The sequence below is a fragment of the Eublepharis macularius genome, chromosome 15 (genome assembly GCF_028583425.1).
Source record: "Eublepharis macularius isolate TG4126 chromosome 15, MPM_Emac_v1.0, whole genome shotgun sequence".
In the NCBI taxonomy this organism is placed as follows: domain Eukaryota; kingdom Metazoa; phylum Chordata; class Lepidosauria; order Squamata; family Eublepharidae; genus Eublepharis; species Eublepharis macularius.
This window is the reverse complement of record NC_072804.1, coordinates 54,702,882-54,716,124: the sequence shown is the minus strand read 5'-3', so window position 1 is coordinate 54,716,124 and position 13,243 is coordinate 54,702,882. Positions and strand designations below refer to the sequence as shown.

The 13,243-nt window shown below is 48.2% G+C and overlaps 2 protein-coding genes across 4 annotated transcripts in view; one reads left to right on the top strand and one right to left on the bottom strand.

Moving 5' to 3' along the window:
* The window catches only part of RASGRP4 (RAS guanyl releasing protein 4), a 30,496-nt gene extending 29,823 nt beyond the window's left edge, over positions 1–673 (top strand). Inside the window, 2 exon segments of the mRNA XM_054998955.1 lie at positions 457–576; positions 578–673. Coding sequence (XP_054854930.1) covers positions 457–576; positions 578–673 — 216 coding nt within the window.
* Positions 674–2,535: 1,862 nt separating this feature from the next.
* On the bottom strand, positions 2,536–12,143 carry FAM98C (family with sequence similarity 98 member C). 3 transcript variants are annotated; one of them, XM_054999032.1, is made up of 8 exons: positions 12,076–12,143; positions 9,388–9,524; positions 8,288–8,422; positions 7,444–7,628; positions 6,595–6,672; positions 6,305–6,421; positions 5,046–5,213; positions 2,536–2,952 (listed from the first exon to the last, which is right to left on the bottom strand). In XM_054999032.1, the coding sequence occupies exons 1-8, from the start codon at positions 12,096–12,098 to the stop codon at positions 2,809–2,811; spliced, it is 987 nt and encodes a 328-aa protein (XP_054855007.1). In that variant the 5' UTR covers positions 12,099–12,143; the 3' UTR covers positions 2,536–2,808. The 3 variants fall into 3 exon arrangements, with proteins under 3 accessions (XP_054855007.1, XP_054855009.1, XP_054855008.1); XM_054999034.1 differs by lacking the exon at positions 12,076–12,143 and having other exon boundaries at positions 9,327–9,480; XM_054999033.1 differs by lacking the exon at positions 12,076–12,143 and having other exon boundaries at positions 9,347–9,480.
* Positions 12,144–13,243: the final 1,100 nt, after the last annotated feature.

Sequence of the window (13,243 nt, the reverse complement as noted above, 5' to 3'; positions counted from 1 at the left end):
AAAAAAAAGCTGCCTCCTCTCATGTAACGCAGTGTTGGGAATTTTACATCTTTTTTGGCTGTAAGACAAGGAGGATTCCGTTTCAAAATTTCAAAATTATCTATCCCGTGCAGCTGATTTTTAGACAGCTGCAGGACAATCTTGGCGGGTTTTTTCCCTTTGTGGAATAAGAACTGAGGAGCTGCTTTAGGGGATGGAAAGGAGAACAGCTACCACTCCTAAGGTCTCCTTAGGAGTAAGCCATCTCCTGGTGCAAAGAACTAGAAGTATGTTTAACACAAGGGCCAGAGGGGCTTGGGGAAAACAGATGGCCGCGTAAGACAGATTTGGCCCAGAGTTGCTTGTTGCTACTCCTGCTGCATCTCTCACGCTTCTCACTTATAGCTGGGACTCTGTTAAAGGTTCTGGGGCTTAGGCCATGTAAACTGTGCCTGTTACGGTTGCTTTGCTTTACAGGAACGAGACAGGTTGCTGCTTGCCAATCAGAACCTCCAACGCCGAAACTCTGAGCTGGAGAAAGAGAACAGGCGGCTTCAAGGCACGACGCAAGCAGCCCAAAGCGAGCCCTCTGTTATGCTCCTCCTGGAAGGGATGGACCGCCTGCAGCTCCCACGAGCATCCAAGGCCTAGCAGGCCTGAAAGAGGTCAGGATGAATGGCAGCAGGGAAACTAGAGCTCCCGAACAAATGGAATTAAAAAACAGACTATTTATGGAAGGGCAGATCCTTGCCATTGGGCTGGTTTTTCCCATTTGTGGTGTAGGCTGCAGCTTGGCTCACTCACTCGAGCCGCCTTCGATGTTTTACAAAGCCGCTCCTGAGTTCGGGCAGGGCTGACTCCAGCCTGAGGCAGACTAGAACAAGCCAAGAGCCACTGTGCATGTGCAGAGACTCCCCTTACCTTGGAGGCAGTCAGAGTTGGAGTGGGTGGCTTTCTGTCGAGGCCTCCAAGTCCAAATGTCAATTTGGAAAGTGGATGTTTGAAGGCCGTGGAGAAGGAGCTGGGAAGGTAAGAGCAGACGGTTGGGCCGGTGGGGAAGAGAGACAAAAGGTGGTGCAGAAGCTTTCAGAATAATTCATTCTCTCACCCGTTGCTCCTCCAACGTTGCCTCCCTTCTGCTGTAACTTCGCTCTCAGGCAGTTTTGTTCACCGCTCTTCAAAGGAGGTTTTCCCATTCACTTCCCTTTAACCCCGGCCCTGCAGCCAAAGCTGCAATTCCTAGCACCCATTTCAGGAACCTTCTTTCCACCATCCCTTCTGACTTGCCTCTTGAAATATCTCTGCAACACCAACACGCCAATACTCAAGACCCCTCCAAGAGGCTCTGCCCCTCCAAGAAAGGGGTGAGTGGGCAAGCAAAAAAAAAAAAAAAAACACACTTTGCACAAACTGTCAGAATTGAAAAGCAATTTAATTCTGGGGCTTATAGCCAGGGCCGGATCGAGGGGGGGGCAGGGGGGTAGTCTGCCCCTGGTGCCGCCAGGGAGGGGGCATCGGGAGCAGCTGCCAGCTGCCAGGAGCGCATGGGCGGCAGCGCGGGCAGCTTTGCAGCCTCCTGCGCTGCCTTTCGCCTGCCCGGCAGGACAGGGGGCGGCCAGTTACCAACAGGTGTCTAGAACTGACGTCGATTCTCGGGGCAGGGCGGGGGTTACCCAGGCAAAAGTAGTGTGTCGGCTCCCACACAGGTGTTTTCTGTACATTTTGTACCAGGAGAATCGATTTGTGCTGGAGGAAAGCACCTCCCTTGGGGCTGCCCTGTCCTTCAGGGCAGGCAAAAGGCAGCGCGGGGGGCTGTGAGGCCGCCCACGTCATTCACCTGCGGGGAGGCGAATGGCGCGGGCAGCTTCCCAGCCCCACACACTGCCTCCACCGCTCTGCCCTGTGTGATGACATCACCAAAATGACGTCATCACGCAGCACCAGAACACTCCAACTAGGGTTGCCCTGGGCGCCGGCAACCCTAGATCTGGCCCTGCTTATAGCCACTTCGTGTTGAACTTGGCCGCCTTGTTTTCTCTCTAAACTGTGTAAACTTAACAGTCTCTGAACCAAAAATCCAGGTAAGTAAATTTCATCGGCCAATGGGGCCAGCAGACAGGACAGATAAGCAGGAGAGAGCTGAGAGTTTCAAGTCTCTCCCCCCACCCCACTACATTGCCCAGTTGTGTCACGTCCCACCAGAAGAGCCGGTACAGATGATTCCGTTGAGAATGCCAAACACAGAGAACCATCGCCTAACGCATAACCGGATCTCAGGAAAGAAATTCAGAACTCAGCCAGACAGCCAACAGGGTAGCCTTCGTACTCTCCAAAACACAAAACGCTGCATTTGAATTTCTAAGGGTTGGATCCTGCCCATCTTCCACCAAGGGAGGTGCTTTCCTCCAGCGCAAATCGATTCTCCTGGTACAAAATGTACAGAAAACACCTGTGTGGGAGCCAACACACTACTTTTGCCTGGGTAACCCCCGCCCTGCCCCGAGAATCCACGTCAGTTCTAGACACCTGCTGCTAATTTCCAGCAGCTCCACAAAAGCAACCTCAAGGTGGCAGGCATCTGCTGTCAGGTCGTGTCATAGGGGGACTCACTTCTGGCTTAAGGGTATGCTAAAACTGCGTCCTCAGCCCTCATTCAAGCTGCAGGAAAGGTAATTTGCAACCATGGCCACGAAAACTGCCAACTGCGCGTCCCGTGAACACTGCAGGGGACACTGCCTTGCGCCCGCCCCATTCCTGGAGCCCCCGCCCCAAAATAAATAAGCATAGTCTTGAGAGTGCACCATTTGGAAGAGGGCTGCAATTCCCATTTTATTTCTTCTTCTTCCCCCTTTTGCCCCAGCGCTGGTAGCCGCCACCTCCTCCCCCCTCTCGTCTCTTCTCCCACATGGGCATAGGGGGCTCGATCTCATTTGGACGCCCACCTCGGTCCGGGACACCACCTGTCATCAGCACCTGTGGAATTGAAACCCAACAACAGACAACCGTGTGTAAGGAATAAACACGATCAAAATCACCGTGTGTGAGCTAAGAAACCAGCCCACCAAAATCCTGCAAGGGTATAAGGAATAACTGTGCTAAATCTCCATTATATAATGTCTGCTGCTGAGAATAGCTGTTGAAGAGTTAAATGTCAATGAATGTTGCTATGAAAAAGAGTGTTTAATACCCCAAAAGAAGGAAGAGAAAGAAGCAGGATGTACAAAATCAAATTCCACTACGGGTAGCCAGTAACTTGCCCATTTCAAATGTGATTCGAAGTCATCTTATTGTGGAGTAACACAAGAGTCTGTGTTACTCTTGGGAGTTCTTCCAAAAGAAGTTTACTCCCTTTGCGGCTCAATTCCTTCTAAAGAATGTGACTGCATTCACTGCCTATGATGTATAACTACATAACAACAATTTAGACGTAGGATATTGTAATGTAAGGGAACAAAATAGAGGAGCTAAGTAACAACATAAAAATATATTAGAAAATATTTATTATGAATGTGCACAAATGCAGATTAAAAACAAGTTTAAAACGTAAGGCCTGAATGGCAGGCTACATGTATATGCTAAAACTTGCTAAAACATCTCAAGGTACAGATGATGGTACAGTGCAATGACCGACACAAATAGAGCAAGGTACAGTAAAAACCGACCAGACACGTTTCGGCCCTAAGGCCTTCCTCAGTGGTCAATTGTAAAAAATTTATAATCAAACACACCCACACATATAGAAACCAATCATGAAATGCTTCCGATGTTTTATCTGGAGCTGTAACAAAAGAAGAAGGGGGGAGGAGAAAATGTCTTAATATAATATAGTCTGTTATTAAGTGCTAGAATGATTTTGGGTAAAATACTAAATCAAAAGTTACCTCTAGTATTGTGTGATAAAATACAATTATTGCAGTAGACCCAGGACAGCATTCACACAATGCTCTCCATTTATTGTTGTACTCTACAGAAAAAACATACCAAATTAGATAATTATTCCATTATCTAATTTGGTACGCTTTTTCTATACAAATAGAAAAAATACTGCAATAATTGTATTTTATCACACAATGCTAGAGGTAAATTTTGATTTAGTATTTTGCCCAAAATCATTCTAGCACTTAAATAGACTATATTATATTAAGACATTTTCTCCTCCCCCCTTCTTCTTTTGTTACAGCTCAAGATAAAACACCGGGGGCATTGCATGATTGGTTTCTACATGTGTGGGTGTGTTTGATTATAAATTGTTTACAACTGACCACTGAGGAAGGCCTTAGGGCCGAAACGCGTCTGGTTTTTTACTGCACCTTGCTCTATTTGTGTCGGTCATTGCACTGTATCACCATCTGTAACTTGAGATGTTTTAGCAAGTTTTAGCATATACATTTATCCTGCCATTCAGGCCTTATGTTTTAAACTTGTTTTAAGTCTGCATTTGGGCACATTCATAATAAATATTTTCTAATATATTTTTAGGTTGTTACTTAACCCCTCTATTTTGTTCCCCTGCTTGTTTGGGCTGAGTTTGTGGGGACTTTCCCCCACACCCCCTTTTTCTTCTGCTTGGATACTGTAATGTACCTGATGAAGATTTCTTTTTGAAACAGGCAAATTACCGCCTACCTATAGTGGAATTTGATTTTGTATATCTTGCTTCTTTATCTTCCTTTGTGTATTAAACCCTTTTTTTCATAGCAACATTCATTGACATTTAACTCTTCAACAGCTATACTCAGCAGATATCATTTAATGGAGATTTAGCACAGTTATTTCTTTGGTGGGCGGGTTCTTAGCTCATACATGGTGATTTTGATTGTGTTTAATCAGCACCTGTAGGGCGGAAGGGGAAAAATTATTCCAGAGGTTTGTTAGCAGGAGAGGTTGGCCCAGGTCTTATTGGACAGTGACTGCAGAGAGAGAAACTCATTGGCCTACAACATCCATTGCTCTGCAGGCAGTTGTGTGATTGTGCCAAAGCCCCACATGTACACAGCCACAGCTATAGGGCTGCCCCTGACTCAGCATCATTATTTGGGTCCCAGATGTCCTCCTGTGGCCCATACCTTGTTGATAGCACAACTGGTCTTGTCCCGGGACGTGCCACTGCTGGTCTTGATGATGCGCGAGAGGTCATCTCTGGCCGCTAGCAGATGCGCGAGGGTGACCTGAGAATCCTCCTGTAAAGATTGCCGCAAGGGCTTAAAGGCCTTCGCCATGGCTTTGCTGCGATCCTAGCAGAGGCAAGAGTTGGAGGGAAATAGGCAAGTAATAATAACAACAACAACAATCGATTTATATACCGCCCTTCAGGACAACTTAATGCCCACTCAGAGCTGTTTACAAAGTATGTCATTATCATCTCCACAACAAAATACCCTGTGAGGTGGGTGGGGCTGAGAGAGCTCTGAGAGAGCTGTGACTGACCCAAGGTCCCCCAGCTGGCTGGAAGTGGGGAATCAAACCCGGCTCTCCATATTAGAGTCCCGCGCTCTTAACTACGGCACCAAACTGGCTCGCTTAATATTTTATTACAGTATAACAACATGTTTACCTTCTTACATACATCACTGTAACTAATTTTTAAATAATCGATACTTTATGTAAACATTAACGAACATAAAATTGGTTGTTGTGGGTTTTCCGGGCTGTATTGCCGTGGTCTTGGCATTGTAGTTCCTGACGTTTCGCCAGCAGCTGTGGCTGGCATCTTCAGAGGTGTGGCACCAAAAGACAGAGATCTCTCAGTGTGGACACTGTGACACTGAGAGATCTCTGTCTTTTGGTGCTACACCTCTGAAGATGCCAGCCACAGCTGCTGGCGAAACGTCAAGAACTACAATGCCAAGACCACGGCTATACAGCCCGGAAAACCCACAACAACCATCGTTCTCCGGCCGTGAAAGCCTTCGACAATACATCGAACATAAAATTACCTTTAATAACAGCTGTTAGGGGTTGCTAACAGCTGCAATTAAAAGGCGGTCAGCCACGGACCCTTGCAGCACCTGGGATGGCAACATTTTCTATTCTTGAGTGAAGATCAACAACTACAAAAATTATACCCCAGGGAAAACCACTTGCTCCTCTACAGTAGAATAAAATTAAGTTGCCAGACTATGCGAGAAACTATCCTTTTAAACTAATTAACAAGCTGGGGGGAACCAGTACCCCCTTTGAGGAGGACAAAAGCAGGGTGAAAGTATTTGAATAGAGGAGACCACCGAATTGGTGATTCCAACCTTCTGCTTTTGAGGCAAAGACAAATATCTTGGGGAGGTGGGGTGGAATGCAGCCCTGGTTGCTGACCTTCCCGACCTCTCACCTTTGCTCTCTCGGACCAATGGAACGACTCTAAAGTGACGTCAAAACGAGTGATCATCATGCATTTGCGGCACTGGTACTCCGCCCGCAACGCTCCGTGGATCTTCTCTACAGTTTTCTAGAAAATTGGGGTGGGGGGTGGGAAGGGGGACAGGAGAAAGGGAGAGTCGCGGCAGCTCTGCATCCACCCGGCCTCGGTTACCCGACCCACCACAAATCGAGTGGGGGAACCGCTGGTCCCAAACCAAGGAGGCGCCAGTGCCAACCGCCCACATGAAAAGCTTCCCCTACCCATTCCTCAGAAGCCAGCGGGGTTTTCAGAAGCGGCGCCATCTGCTCTGGAGGCATCGTGGAAAGCAACCCTGAGATCTAAGAGGGAGACCACAAATTTAGCTGTTTGGGGAGAGAGAAAAACAGACCGTTTGCATACTGGGGTGGTGACCACGCAGGAGAAGGGTGGGGAGACTGGTGAGGATGGATGCCTGCCTGCCTGCCTATGTCGTCAGCCCCAACCGAGATACAGCACAGCAAAATTAGCACACGAGCACACGTGAAGCTGTCTTATATTGGATCAAACCAACGGTCCATCACGGTCAGTACTCTCTACTCCAACTGGCAGCAGCTCTCCTGTCTCAGACCGAGGTTTTTCGCATTGCCTCGTTGCGGTTTTTATTTTAGAGAGCTGAGATTTACCAAGTTTTACATGTTGGCACTGCATTCCCCCCCACCCACCCACGCAGCGACTTTGCATTACGTGAAAAAGTCAGCACAGGTGGCCCCATAAGCAAGGAATAGGATGAGACTCCTCTGATGTTCCAAGCACAGTCAAGAAGTCCTGCGGTCTGAATTCTGGCTGCCAAGGCCTAAAGCACTGTTGCTCCCGGCATACTAGAATCTCCAGCCTGGACACTTCTGCCTCAAAAGCAATTTGTAAAAATCCTCTTATCCCCACACAGTCAGAAAGACAGCCATGTGAGAAGGCCCAGTTCCCTGCTTCTCCTTGCCCCGACGGAGACAGCAACCCCTATGCAGTTCCTCCTAACCAGAATCTAAAATGCCACCAGCCCTCCTGGGCTGCGCGTGCACCAAGTTGGCCCTACTGCGAAGAAGTCCCTGCAGCATCCGACCATCGACTCCTACCTTGGATTTTATGTCAGCCATGAGTTGAGGGATAGGGCAGTCTGGATCTACTTCTGGCATTCCCAAGGCCTGGCAGATGTGCTGCAGCTCACACACGGCCTCCCGAGATCGATTTTCTTGTTCCGGTGAACGAGGTCTCTTCCGGGCTTGGAGCCGGGCCGCAAGCAGCTCTGAGCTCAAGAAATCTTGATACACAGAAAAAGAGTGTGGATTCACGTTTAGTCTGCTCTGACTCAAAACACTCATTGCAGGTTCAAGCTGGACTCCTGCAGGATCACAGAAGACTGAGGGGCAGCCAGAGAGAACACCGTATCGGCCCTTCCTTTCGCCCATCTTTCATAAGGAACTCAGTGTGGCGTACAAGGGGCTGGATGCTGGGGTGGAGCTGAGCTTGGACCAAGGGGTGCTGCCAGTCTGGTGTAGTGGTTAAGAGTGTGGGACTCTAATCTGGAGAACTGGATTTGATTCCTCACTCCTCTACTTGAAGCCAGCTGAGTGATCTTGGGTCAGTCACAGCTCTCTAGAGCTCTCTCAGCCTCACCCACCTCACAGGGTGATTGTTGCTGTGGGGATAATAACAACATACTTTGTAAACTGCTCTGAGTGGGCATTAAGTTGTCCTGAAGGACAGTACATAAATCAAATGTTGTTGTTATTATTATTGATTCTTGCAAGCAAACTGAGCCCCCCCCCCCGATGAAACCCTCCTCGCTGTGCAACCTCAAGCAGTCGCTTGTCCCAAGAACCAGCCCTGAGCGGCTCCCAAGCCCTCAATTCAGAGCTCTTCGCCACCCATCCTGTTCTCTGCTTAGAAAAAGCTTAGAAAAGTCCTGAGCAGACTCACATAGAAGCTGGAGGCAATTCTCTGGTGTGCGAAGCCTAGAAGTCACGTCCCCTGTCGTCAATGAGGGGTACGGGCAACGCAACTCGCCTAGCAGCCCGCTCATCTCTATCTGGAATGTCTCCGCATCCTCAGGACCTGACGGTTAGGACAGAACAATAATTGTGGGGGGGAGGGTTCTCTCTCTCTGTTTTAAAGGACAAATAAGTGGGCACTAGATCAAATCAAGCCTGAATTCTCCCTAGAAGCTAAAGTGACAAAACTGAGGCTATCGTACTTCGGTCACAAAATTCTCTGGGGAAGTCAATAATGCTAGGAAAAGTGGAAGGCAGGAGGAAAAGAGGAAGACCTAAAACGAGGTGGCTGGACTCAATAAAAGAAGCCACGTCCTACGGTTTGCAGGATCTGAGCAAGACTGTTAATGATAGGGTGTTTTGGAGGCCTTTCATTCATAGGGTCACCATAGGTCACAGGCAACTTGACAGCACGTAACACACACACACATTCTCTATGCTTGAAGGAATGTTTTATGACAGATTTTTATTTTTTTATTTATGTATGTTATTTATAGTCCACCTTTCTCACTGAGACTCAAGGCGGATTACACTGTGTATGTCAATGAAAGGTACATCTCTGAACTCCAAATAAACAAAAATTTAATAGACCCTTGAGATGAAAGCCTGTTAATTTGCCAGTTTTACAGCTCTCATAACCCCTCCTCAAATACCACTTTGCTGTTTTCTTCCCTATCCCCATTTTAAAGGCCCAGCAGTTCCTCTGGTACTGCGCATCCAAAAATCTTCCCCCTTCAAGTGACTATCTAAATTAAGAAAACATTGCGGCAAGCAGTTCCACAGGCTACTCAGCCAAACCTTGCCAATGAAACATTAAAGATGTTGGGGTTTCCCATTTTAATTTCTGCTTCAGGCGACAGCTGTATGAGCACTGCCCGATAGACAGAAGATGTTGGGGAGATTTCGGTTTTATCTGCTGCTTTTCAAAGATGCCAAACCCCACATGTGCTATTCCTTGACAAGCGCACCGATTCTCTTCAGCTCCTACCCAAAGGAAATCACAGATCGCATCTAGCTCTGGTTTCCTACCACAGGCGGGACTAACATCTTCCTCTAAGGGACAAAGGGCTCGGAGCTCCGAAACAAGCCAAGTGCAAAGAGAAGTGAATTGGGGGCTGGAAACGCCGGCTTCAGCCACCTCCGTGAAAGTCTCTATAGACAGACACCTAGGAACAAAACATGCATCAGTTAACCATCACGCCAAAGGAAGGGCCTAAGAAACCAGCACTTTGCAAATATTCCTTGCCCACTTCATTCATCTTTCTGGATTTCCCAGACTCCAACGGGCTATACTCCACCCTCAGTCCCGGTAAGCAAGACTCCACCTTGGAGAAAAGACCGACTAATGTAATTATTTCTTTTTAATTCTATCCTTCCTCCAAGGGTGGCACATCCCATTCTCTCCCCCCGCATTTTAATTTTCACAACCACCTGGTAAGGTAGGTTAGGTTGACAGCAGGACTGGCCTAAGGTTATCCAGTGCAGTGGTTCACAATCAATGGAATGCTTACCACCTGTGGGACAAAGGGCTTCAAACCCCATGGCCACCTACAAGTGTCCCAATGATGTGCTATATCTCACTCATGTACTCTGTATAGATTATCCATCCATTGGAGGAACATAAGAACCCCCAAAGTTGGAAACCACTGGGGTATATGATGTCATTAAGTCCAAGAGTATGGCTTAAGCCTTTCTCCTATTCCTGTTCCCTCTGCCCACCAGCAAGAATCTATGAGATGCCAAATAGTAAAGAGTCCAGTAGCACCTTTAAGACTAACCAACTTTATTGTAGTGTAAGCTTTTGAGAACCACAGCTCTCTTTGTCAGATGCCATCTGATGATAGCATCTGACAAAGAGAGCTGTGGTTCTCAAAAGCTTATGCAATAAAGTTGATTAGTCTTAAAAGGTGCTACTGGACTCTTTAAGACTAACATGGCTAACTCCTCTGGATCTATGAGATGCCAGATATTGTTAACCCAACCTGCCAGAGATTATCCACTGAAGCCATAGCAATAACACTTGCTCCCAACAATACTACTGCAACTTTAAAGTCCTTAAAACATACCATAAATTGTAAGCATAACAAAAGAATTCTTGAAAATATATAAATGTCCTTCTTGGGAAAAGCGGACATTTCGTTCCTAGCATGGTAGGACGTCTTTGATAAAATGATTAGTGGGACAAATCTAACAGCCGATAGCCCAGACCAGCCCAATCTTGTCAGTGCATGGAAGCTAAGTAGAGGCAGCACATGGTTAGTACTTGGAGGGGAAACCACCAAGGAAGACTACGGCTGCTATGAAGTAGGTGGCAATGGCAAACCACCTCTGCTCATCCCCCTCATGTGGGTGCCAGAAGCTGGCTGTGACCTGACTGCTCACTTTACTTTAACATCTGTTGAGAACCACTGATCTAGCGAGCCTGAGAGCTGTGTGGGGATTTGACACTGGGTGTCCCCAGCTCTAGCCTGACATTTGAGCCCCCGAAGAGTGTCATTCTGGTGCAGTGGTGGACTAGGATCTGGGAAGCCCAGGTTCGAATCCCGCTCTGCCATGGAAGATCGCTGGATGACCTCGGGCCAGTCACATACTCAGCTGAACCTGCCTCACAAGCTTGTTGTGAGGATGAAATGGAGGAGAGGAGAATGATGTAAGGAGTCTTAGTGGTGGTTAGAATATTGGACTAGGACCTGGGGGACCCACGTTCAATTTCCAGCTCTGCCATGGAAATCAGCCTAACCTACCTCACAGGGTGGTTGTGAGGATAAAATGGAGAACAATGTAAGCCACTTTGGGTCCCTATTCAGGAGAAAGAGGGTATAAATGAAGTAATATAAAATAATAATAAAACCACACTGGGTCTCTGGAGGAAAAATAATAATAATAAATGCATATATACAGTGCTCTTCTAGACAGATTAGTGCCCCACTCAAAGCAGTGAACAAAGTCGGTGTTATTCTTATCCCCACAATCCAGCTCAGGAGCTGGGCTGAAAGGAGTGGCTTGCCCAAGGCCACCTGCAGAGCTCCTGGCAGGAGTGGGATTGGAACCAGCAGAGTGCTCATTTACAACCCAACCACTTAACCACTCTGCTACAGCAGCTGTCATAATAACTGCATTTATATGCTGCTGTTATAGAGAAAGTAGTGAAGAAAGTCAGTGTTATTATTTCTGCAATCCAGCTGGGAAGCTGGGCTGAGATGGGTGGCTTACCCAAGGCCACCTACTGAGCTCGTGGCAGTACTGGGGGTCAAACCAGCAAAGAGCTGACTCACATCCCACCCACTTAGCCACTCTGCTACAGCATCTCTTTCACGCTCTAGAGGCTCAGCACTCCCCACCTTTTCTGACCCTTATTTATTTTTATTTTATTTATTAACATTATTTACAATCCGCCTTTCTCTCCTAGTCTAAAGTGGATTGCACACTGTGAGCCAGTAGGTCGATTCCAAAGACATCTCAATGCATCACCCCGCCTGCGCCACCATTCCCACCTGCAGCTTGGGTCTGATCCCCTTGCAAGCAATGCACTCATGACCCACCAGAGTACCGCAAGCGATGCGTTGCTCGCCCCACCAGAGCATTGCAAACCTATTCCCAACCACTTTAGGATGCCCCCCCCACCCCCGCCTCCCTGGTCTGAGCCCCAGGCTTCCCAGCCCCTCTCCACCCACCCTTTGTAAAGACCCCTAATTGGGCCCCTCCCCAGCCTCTCACCCCTCCACTCCAGCTCCTTCCATGCCTGGAGCAAAGGCCCCCTGTCACTTCCTTCTCGCCACGCACGCGCACATCTGCAGGAGGAGGCAAAAACACCCTGCCAGTTCTTCGGCTTGGCGTTCATTGGCGTCACGGCCAGAACTGGGATACTTTTTTCTCACTGGCTGGGAGCCATTTAAGCCCCGCCTCGCAGCCAATGAGATCGTTCCATGACGTCAATAAAAATATCCGCGCCCCTCGCTCTTCCACCCGCCCACACACAAAACTATCAAAAGCGCCCACCACCGCGAGTCGCCTCTGATTGGCTACGAGCTCTCATGGCAACCGGTGGAAGCCCTACATCCTGGCCAATCAAGAGTTTCTTCTCGCAACCTCGCCTCAACCTGTCAGAGTCGCTGTTACATACGCCTCTCCTTGTTCACCATGGCAACCAGCCTGCCGGCAGTTGGGATTAAACTCCTACCTGGTGCCCAGATCAAGTTAGGCCCAGGTCCCACCCACCGCACGCACCTGACATTACCTGTCGGGTTACCTGTGCGAAGTGCTTGGGAGGGTACACTTGGCATAGACTAAAATGTTGTTTCACTGATTTGACAATTATCGAGGTTGCCAACCTCCAGGTGGTGGCTGGAGAGCCACAGGTATTAAAAATGATCTGCAGGCCATACAGAACACTCCCCCTGGAGAAAATGGCTGCTTTGGAGGGGGGATTCTATGGCATTATACTCCACTGAGGCCCCCCTCCCCAGGCTCCACCCTCAAATCTCCAGGAATTTCCCAACCTGGAGCTGGCAAACCCATGCACTCATATTCAAAATACAAGAGACAAAATTAAGATAAATGCAGCTTTCATGAATCTGTCTCTGCTTACAAAAACTGCTGCTGCGATCCTCCATGTGGGGCCTGGAGATCTCTCAGAAACTGATCGCCAGGATACAGAGGTTGGCTCCCCTGGAGAAAATAGCTGCTTTGGAGCATGGTCTGTACAGCATTTGACCCTGCTGAGGTCTCTCCCTCCCCAAATCCCATCCTCTTCAAGCTTCCCCAGCCCCCCGCAAATCTCCAGGAATTTCCCACGCTGAAGCTGGCAACCTTACTGAGTTGGGTCGGCAGAGGGGGAAATATAACCTCTGCATCCTGTATTAAAAAGAAAAATATTTAATAAAAT